This window comes from Nerophis lumbriciformis, linkage group LG09 (genome assembly GCF_033978685.3).
Source record: "Nerophis lumbriciformis linkage group LG09, RoL_Nlum_v2.1, whole genome shotgun sequence".
Taxonomy (NCBI): Eukaryota; Metazoa; Chordata; class Actinopteri; order Syngnathiformes; family Syngnathidae; genus Nerophis; species Nerophis lumbriciformis.
In genome coordinates, this window is record NC_084556.2 from 28,669,833 (window position 1) to 28,680,000 (window position 10,168).

Here is a 10,168-nt window from a genome sequence, read left to right on the forward strand (position 1 = left end):
CCCTGTATTAACTGCAATGATAGTTTCTAAAGCTTCCTGTTATAAAGAGCCACATAATCTCCTTAAAGGAAGAACACAAAATGATATATTTCCTACATGTGTTAACTTAGGTTCTTATGTTTGAGGTCATACTCTTTATGTCAATAACACAACAACAATCACACAACTTAGTGGAAAATGTTGATAATATTTTTGATTTGATTAAAGTTTGTGCTTCTCTTCTGCCAGACACTGCCTCATGCAGTCCATCAAGCACATCCAGATCCTAAAAGAACAGCTGATGGCTGCTGGGAAGAGGATCTCATACCAGAGTCGTGTTAAAGACGAGCCTGCTTATTACTGCAATGAGTGCGACGTGAGTCTCCCAACTAGTTGTCTGTATGCAGCGTTTGTTGTGTAGTTGTGTGTGTCATCTACGTTTGTACAGGTGGAGACATTTGACGTGCTGTTCGTGACCAGTGAAAACTGCAGTAAGAAGAGCTACGTGGTGCACTGTGAGGACTGCGCCCGAGCTAAGAACCCTTCGCTGGCTGGAGTGGTGGTGTTGGAACAATATCGAATGGAAGACTTGATGAAAACCTACGACAGCTTCACACTGGTCAGTATCTTTTTTGCAATAATGGTAAAATATAAAATGAATTTGGTAAATCAATAATACTAAAAAAAATAATGAGGGCCAGTTTTGCATTGAAGTCAAACTGTGCTGCATATTACTTGTCAGATATTGTGCTCCTGTAATGTAGCTAAAATATGTACTATATTTTACTTCTCATCTCACAAACCTTTATTTAATATTGCTGATTTGATAAAAACATGTAATTTTTCATACATTCAGGCATTCTGCATTCATCCTGGCTAATAGAGACAACTGAATGAAACTGAGATCCCACATATAGTTTCTACAATGTTTGAATTATTGTGCTTCCTTGTAGGACAGACACAGTATATATACAGCTTTTTGACCAGACATCTAAGATATCAGTATCAAAAGATCTGCCCTCTTGAGTCTCATAACATCTAAAATCATGTGTGGCATTGTGATCGAAGTTTGCAATGTCCTATTTTGGTTTTCCTATTTAACTACATAAGAGATCCTAAATATTAGTACACCATTGGAGCGTTCTTTTCTTTAGATTGTTGTCTTGTGCCTACTGTTATGGCGGGTGATTGTCATGTGTATTTTTTTAATTTTCAGTGCAGCCTTGCTAGCAGTAAAGTTATCAATCATGCTGCACACTTAATACATGCTGCAGTAGATTCTTTATGCAGTTTATTCTTTATCTATCATGTTTTTACATTACTATTTTTTACAAATGTAAATATTAATAATTTAAGTACAGTAACACCATACATTCTTATTGCAGTGTTTCGCATACATTCATTTATTACAAAATAAATTTGGCGCTACCTGTTATGCCTTAACACATTATAATTGGGGCTGTCTGCGGAGGTAGTTTGTCGGTACAAATCTGTACTGTAGATGGCATCGTAACTCCTCATCTATAAAACGGTATGTGGCGTTTTGACTAAAAATCTCAGTACACCAGAAATCCAAAACCATTCATTCCAATTTGTGGTTGTGCTTTTATAGATCACATACATTGTGTGGAAAACATTGTGCGCAACTTTTCCGCTTTTTATAGGTAAATCACTTAGTCTGTCAGAGAAGAAGACTGGCTCAAGGGATAGTAATAATTAGCAAGTAGTGGGACCCCTCTTTGCTTTTTATGTTTTTTGCTCACATCCGCCATGGCCAATTTTGCAAATTAAATGATGAGGGCAGATTATTACCCCACCCCTACCCCTCCTTCTAATCTAATTTTGTAGTAATAACCATAAAAATGGTGTCATCAAATCACCTCTATACATATTATGATATTCTCTCTAACACTGTTGTCATATTTTGTTTATTAAATGTGAAAATAGAGCATTTGTTGTTTTGAATGAATGAAAACATATTCAACCATTGTGACTTAAAGGGGAACTGCACTTTTTTTGGAATTTTGCCTATCGTTCACAATTATTATAAAAGATATGACGATGGATGTTGTTTATTTTTTTTGCATTCTAAAAATTAAATAAATGCGATCGAAAGTATGGTTAAAATGGAGCCTGTGGAAGCCGCTCAATTCTGCCTATAAAGCCATAAAAACTTCCAAAGGCCTCCATTAGGGTTTTATATACATGATGTATCTACCATATATATGTAATATTGTAATGTAGTAACGGGCACATTTATAATAACATTGAATATTAACGTATTATGATCATTTTTAACATTCGCAGTGCATTAATTTTAAAAACGCATCACGTTTGCTTATTTTTTTCTTTGTCACTGTTATCACTCACTGGAGACTTCATGAGAGCCAACAAAGATAATAAAACATCACTTGCTGTATAAGGTCTGCTATCATTGGGATGCCGACTGATATTCATACATACTTGTTTAGATTTAAAATAACCATAATCCTCGCGAAAAAAACAGGGTGGGGAGGTTGAACCAAGCGTCTTTCCGTGTCGTTCTCGCCAGTTCCGGGTCCTTAATGGCTGTCAAATTGTACCATCTTGTTGAATTACATCCTCAGCCATCTACTTTCCAGGTGAGATGCAGGATTTATGATCTACAGTTAACTTCCAAGGAGCAGAGAAGTGAGGACACAGCAGACCACTCAATGTAAACTTAGGGACACACAGTAGTGATCATGTCGCCGCAATAAATAGTTGTTCTGCATTAGCGCTTCTAATAACAATATCACTAATACTTGGTTAATATTTAAGTCATGAAATGTAAAAGGAGTATTGTTGGCACTTTTTAATGGTTATTTATTGGGTTTTGTGGGCGGAATAGAGGACCTCCCATTGGTTTCCGCTGTAAGCGGACTTTTATTTACGTGTATTTAATATTTAGAATGCATTAAAGAAAATCCACCCCTCGTCATGCCTTTCATAATGACTGTGAATGTTGGGCAAAATTACAAAAAAGTGCAGTTCCCCTTTTTTTGTATTAGAGATGCTCTGATCAATCGGCCACCGATCCGTATCAGGCGATTTCTGTGCGATTATCATATTTTTCGGACTATAAGTCGCAGTTTTTTTCATAGTTTGGCCGGGCTCCAGTGCAATTTATATATGTTTTTTTCCTTATTTATTATGCATTTTCGGCAGGTGCGACTTATACTCCGGTGCGACTTATACTCCGAAAAATACGGTAATGCCTTTCAATGCCAATCACAAAAGCCACTGGTCCCAGGCTAATATCTTCTTTATTTTCCGTCCCATGGCAGGCAGTGCAGCTAACTGTGTGTGCACAGTGCATAGCTGCTCCCCCAGATTAATTATCAGCACTTTAATTTCGGCAAATAAACAACATTTCTCACACGTAACATTATCACTGGAGGACGAGGCTAAACATGTTATGCACAGAGTAAGAACAAGCAGCAATAGACAAGAAAGCATTCTAATCGATAAACTAGCTGCTAAGATAGCTTAAAACAATACAAGAAGTACATGTCAAGGATGACGCTGTGGCCTGTGCAGCCCTTTGAGACATTTGTGATTAAGGGCTAAATATGTCAACTTTGATTGATCGAATGATTGATTGATTGATTGATTGATTGATTGATTGATGCTCAGGAAACTTTATGAAGACTAGATAGAAACATAAGAATGGAATGGAAGCAGCTATTAACAAAAAAATCAAAGGTAGAGTCTCGAGAGAAGATAATATAATGTTGTGTTGATGCGTTGTAGCGGGCAGGCGTACACATAAGGGGAGAGCGAATTGATCCATATATCGGCAGTGTTGATACTTGAGTCATTAAATCGATATGGTTGGGAGGTGGGAGTTGGGGGTGGGATAAAATAAGTTATCTTCTTCCCACTCCCTTTCAGGCAAAACTGGACAATCATGCATTACATACTATACATTACCTTTTGCACTATATTAATTTATATTATTGTGTTGTCAACTTTTTACTTTTTTATGTCATTGCCTAAAATAAATAAATAAATGAAAAAAAAAAAGAAATATATTTTTATTTTTCCAAAATCTGTTTGCTGTTTTTGTTAATGTTTAGACATTCAGGTTTCTGGAGACAGGAGGACTCTTGGGGAATAACCAAATGATTTAAATGAGTAAATAGGGATGGGTAAAGAATTCGGTACCTTTATAGGCACCGACCAAATGTCGTCGGTACTGCTTGGTATCAATTCACGTAAAATCAAACGGTGCCATATACCTTTGTTGTTCGTGACGTCACGTCCAGTGGAAGATGAAACACCGACTCAAAAACTTGACAAGCAAACAAGCACTTAAGCAGCAGTCAGAGCAGACTCAGCCAAACTGCCTCTAGGTAAGGCAATTTCAATTTCTCTGTCGGTGGTTTATGAAAACTAGTTGTAGAATACAAAACATTATGGGTGTTAGCGAAAACATCCATAAAATAGCCAAATTGTTTAATAAGCCGCAGGATTCAAAGTGGGGGAAAAAAAATAGCGACTTATAGTCTGGAAAATACGGTACGGTAATAGAAATATACAAAGTGCAATATTCCCATTTATACTGTAAATACTAGTGGTGTAATGATTTGTTCTAACAACGATTCTATTCTATATTTGTGGTTGCCAATACGATTCAAGGATAATATTATTTTTTTAGATACGATATGAAACAATTCAGTGAGTTGAAATCGATTCAGTAACTTTTTTGCAAAACAAATCAAGTACTGTGACTGTGAAATGAATAGTGGATACTGGAAACTGCATGCAATAAGTTTCCTAAATTCCTGTTATTTCCTGTAAGGGAAATTATGTATAGATAAATTATTAACAATTAATAGCCAACTTTATTCATATCTCATTTGAATAAAGTGCAACCAACATTTTAGGTTGAATTAGCAAGAGTAAACCTTTTCTGCTTACATTTTAAACATTCAAGCAATTTTCAATAAAAGTACACTAACCAACATTTTAACATCTGAGCCGAGGATGTCGTTGTGTGTTGTGCAGCCATTTGAGACATTTGTGATCAAGGGGTTTATAAGTAAACTTTTTGATCGATTGATTGATTTAACAGTAGAATTACCTCCTAAATAAAATTCCCCGACCTGGCCATACAGTATCTATTCTCCACCCTCGTGTCGCCGATGAAGGACCGCGTCCTAGGTGGGAGGAAGTGGAAGCTTATCCCTGTTGATGGGGTTGGTCCCTCGCTTCCTAATTTCCATAGCCTACTTGATCTATCTCTTCTATTATTTGTTTCTCACAAACATACTTCTCCTTTTGTTCCAAGAGTCGGTGCATTGCGGTAACTTGCAGCGTTGTCACTTCCATTTTGTCAGCCGCATCTTCTGTGGTTTAAAGTTGTGTTGCGGCTTTATCCTTGTGTTATGTCATTTGTATTTGTTGTGGCTTTTGCAATCGCGCTGCAGCTGAAAGTTATGATATTAAAACGCCTGGCAGTGGAGAAGGAGAGGCATTTGGAGATACACTCTCACACACTTTCTTAACAAGCGGTAACAAACTCGGGGAGTCAAAACATACGTACAGTATATACTGCTGTTCGCCACAACTCGCAGACACCCAAAATCTCGCGGGAGTCCGTTCACTAGCCTGCCGCACTCGCACACGTCACACACAATAGTACCATCTCTCAAAGGCGCACATGCAGACGTCACAAATATTACACTATTGTCTTGTGGCGTTTGTTATGACCTTTCTTGACCACCGTAGATCTCTTCAATCATTTTTTTTTTGATGACGCCACAGACGGGAAAATATAGAATTAGAGTTTAAAATCTTTATTTTTACAAGTGCTCAACTTCATGCCGTTCTTAAATCCAATGTTTGCCTAAAAATCGATCGATTCTCTTATAAAAACAATCTTGGATTGATACCTATCTCTTGGAAGGCAATCTTGCCGAGCACAGATCGATATACTTGAAACTTAGGAATATAAATCGATCTATCAATGTATTTATGAATCTTTACACTCCTAGTCAATATGTATACAATATTAGCAGTTGAGGTCATCAACAACGTTCCCTCTAAGGTGCGCGCCTGCGCAATTGCGCACTGCTCAAGCGTCCTCTGTGCACAGCAAATATATGCCGCGCACCAAATCAAATCCCATCTGAATTCTAAACAAAATAAACACATTTATTCTGTGTAATTTTGCAATGCAACTCTGAGTGACAGTGACAACAAGCGGCCCTAACGGTGTTCGTCAACACCGTTCAATTGAACACCGTTCAATTATTGTAACGTCTATCGAGATGCTTCGAGGACAGGAATTATATCGATCACTTTATTCAGCAAAACTGTTTATATTCGGCCATAACCACACCAAAAACATGAGTAAAAAACTTCTATCTCGAAAAAGTAGTCATTTTCTGCCGTACAAACCAGGCCAAAACCAACTTGTCATCTGTCACCAACACGCATAGCACTAAGCCACTGGTGCGTTTATGGCCACACAAAAAGTCGGATAACTCAAAACACCACACAAAGTTACACTATGACTTCTCAGTCATACGTGTGCTTATTCTACTGTCATTTATTATTAATGTTAATGTATTTATATTAATCATGGAATGCTGTTACTACAGAAAGTTACAGGAATGCACACTTCATCCTATTCTTACATTTCATTGTGCAACATGAGGATGTTTAAGGGGAACTAAATGTGATCTCAGAAAGGGGTACAAATGATTCCCAAAGCAGGACCCCCACCCAGACATATTGTACAATACTAATCCATAGCTTATGAAAAACAAGATTTCTTTTATTTTCATTACAAGTGGGCCAAATCACTAACATTACAAAATAATCTCATGAAAATGACTCCTCTCATTTGAGTGTTATTATAAAAGATTGGTTTGAGACAGGTGTGCTGCTGGTATTGCCACGTGTGATGTTGCTCACATGTGCGCCGCTGAATGCTCAGGGAGTTTTTGTGTTTGCTCAGACACATGAACAATTAGAGGGAACATTGGTCATCAACTAAGTTTTTTTTCCATCTTTCCCTTCAGGCTCCCTCACCCTCTTCAAAATGAGGACATCTTCATGAGGTCTTTCAGCCATAACCAAAACTAATGGCAGCACAAATGTTGCCTCCAAGGCAATCTGGTTCCTGCAGTCAACGTTTACTCTGTTGTTTACATCACTCAATAAGGTATGGATATCCTCAGCCAATCCAAATACAGCTCACTGTCTTCCCCATACCAGCTGCTGATTGGACGTGTGCATTTTAAATAGAATGACTAGAATGGTAATTCTAATGGAAAGCATTTAGGATGAAAAAAAGAGCACTGCTACCACTGAAAATCAGGTTATTTACTGTATACGTTCGACAGATACTGCTGTGATTTAAAAGCGTCAAGTAGCCAATTTTCTGTATCAATTCAGGTACTTTTATGCAAATTCTGGTTTTTTACACCAATCTAGTTATTCTACATGTCCATGAATATGCTGTGATTCTATTATACCAGCAGGGGAAACCGCTTCACACAGGAGAAGTAGCTGATTGTCACATTTGCTTCATATTAACAATACTGTATTGATACCTGGTTTTCAGGGAAATTTTGACATGTGTTCCTCATGTCTGTAAACTCTGAGGTGCTATTCCGATCTTATTTATTCTTTTCACATCATTCAAAACGTTGTACCAGCCTAGAAGTACACCACATTGGCCTTGTGAACTGTATTTAGAGGAGATGTAATTAGAGTGTAAAATTACATGACTATGTTTTATTTAGAAAAATAAATAAATAGCAATTTCTCTAAATTACGGGTTTAGTAGAGGACTAATATGGCCGCATTTTTAGGTGGGAATCAAGTGTGTTAAATGGTGTGGTTTCTACGACACTTGCAGAATCAAACGTGGTGTTGATTTTTCTATTTCATTTTTTTGGAACGGGAACTGAATCCCAGTTTTATACCTCTTTGTGTTGCTTGGTTTTTAGATGACATGAGAATAAATAACTGTACATGGTGAGCGACTATATGAAATCAAAAAGTGGTGTGCATAGATGGAGTACAGGGGGGTAAATCACCATTTTTCTATTTTTGTTAAACACTGTGAGAACTTCACTCATTAGTATGCTTCTCTTATCCACAATACATACAGTATCCACGCCTGACACCAGCTGCAATGACTGGATATGTCACAAAGTAAGATAAAAGCATATTGACACATTACACGTTCTTCAACTGTCTTTTTTTTCCTTTCTACCGCTCACAATTTTCAATCAAATCATATATTTTTCTAAACCAGAATTCATTTATTCAACAGCTATCAAATGTTGATTTGCAAAAGAATAGAGCACTTCTACAAAATTAACATAAGAAGTCCAACCCTCACTTTTTCCCAGAGAAACTACTGTATTTTGCTCTTTGTTTCCCATAAATTCCCCAAGTTTTATGAAAAAAAGCCTCTCTGGTGCTGCAAAACTAGGGCAACAGAGGCATCCCCCACCCTTCCGTTCCACTCGGGCCTACTTCAGTGTAACACATCCTGTAGCTGGTGAAAGCAGGCCTTCAAAGTAAAAGCATGCCAATAGAATAGCAGTTGTACTATCATAGGCAGTCTCTCCACCAGCAAGGCAAATGTTGCCAGTTGTGTCGAAAGTTGAGCTGAGAAATGTTGGACCTATTTAACTGCGGAAGTTTCTACAGGAATATACATTTTAACTTCATAGTGTTTACATATGTTCTTTGATTATTATTTTTTTAATAAATACAGTGGAACTTCGGTTTTACTTTGTAATACCTTCAAAAAATGGCCGAAGAAACTGTACAAAAACCAAATAAATTGTTCCCGTATAATATTACATTACAGACACGTAGAAGTATGAACACAAAACACATTTTATAGAGAATAATTATAATTTTACACAGAGAAAGCAAAGCAAAATACATACAAATGATGAATAATGTGGATATTTAACATCACTTTTACCTTTTATTGAAGATTTTTATTGGCGAAGGCAGTGATGAGCAGAGACTGACCCCACATTACTAGTTCTTTCTTGAATGTAACCGTGTTTCTCACCTTTTTTTTATCAAAGCGCAACTTTCTTTGGCCCCTTGTTGGCTTATTTTGTAGTCGTACTCAATTAAATTCAATTAAAAAGCTAGACTGAGTCAGCAATGCCTGGAATTCTTTGTTTAGGCACTCGGCAGAATGATACGCGGGCAAACACACTAGTTTGTTATGTGTACTGTTTGGCTAACCGAGACTGTTTACGAAAACAGGGGCAAACTACGATCAAACCTGTCCATAGCGACTATTGCAACACGATTGGTACCAGAAGACATGATGGGTTCATGCTTGTGCAAAGACTGTGTCACTTCCCTCCTTGCATTTTTTCACGACCGAGCTTCTCCGACATCACATGCTGTGATATTTGAATGTTTTATTAATTATTTTTATAAAAACAAAAGCTAACATGATAGGAAATAAGAACAATAATATAAAAATTAACAAGGGATAGATAATAAAAAAAGTATTGCCACAATTTCAATAACTTGCACTCTAACTGAATGACGCACGTAGGTGCAACTGAATTCAAACAAGTTGTAGATAATGTTTGTTTTGAATGTAATGTTTAAATATTACATTATGGAAAAGAGGATTACAAAAAACAACGTCCACAAAGATAACTGCTAAGTAAGTTGCCAGGAAGTGACATAGTCTTTCACATGCGTAGACCGATGGTCGTGTGACAGCGACCATTGAAGAGAAACAGCAAAAGCAGCCGCTATGTGCAGGTGTGGGAGCCATTTTGAACCAATTGGTAGTGGTGGATTTCCGTTCAGTGCGGCGGATTTTTCTTTTGTCGATGGCTTTGTAGATCTTCTTTGGCTTGGGGGCTGCGTTTTGTGCATTGTGTTGTTTCTTCTCCATGACGAGGGGTGAGTACCAAAGGCGCTAATTTCTGTGTTTGATTTAATGTGAACAATTTCATGGGTCCACCGTGACCCGTTTGGCAAATTCAATGTTATAATAAACTAAATTTATTGGCTGCATGTGAAGCTCATGAACCTAGGAAAAATTCATAAATTAGGCTGCAGCATTGTATAAAGCGCAGCTTTTAAAGCGTGGGGGAAAAAATGTGGCTCTTAGCTTGGCAAATGTCCGTAGTAGATTTACGTCGACCACAAGCAAGCC

General features: G+C 37.4%; 1 protein-coding gene across 3 annotated transcripts in view; it reads left to right on the plus strand.

The window, feature by feature from the left end:
- Positions 1-10,168, plus strand: part of LOC133607435 (uncharacterized) — a 75,735-nt gene that overhangs the window by 49,382 nt on the left and 16,185 nt on the right. For 2 of the 3 annotated variants that reach the window (XM_061962054.1, XM_072913823.1), the window contains 3 exons: positions 229-355; positions 428-598; positions 7,029-8,728. In XM_061962054.1, the coding sequence (XP_061818038.1) occupies positions 229-355; positions 428-598; positions 7,029-7,052 (322 nt within the window). In that variant the 3' untranslated portion in view covers positions 7,053-8,728. Of the gene's footprint in view, positions 1-228; positions 356-427; positions 599-7,028; positions 8,729-10,168 lie in introns of those variants that run through there. The other variant, XR_009815414.2, reaches the window with a different exon arrangement.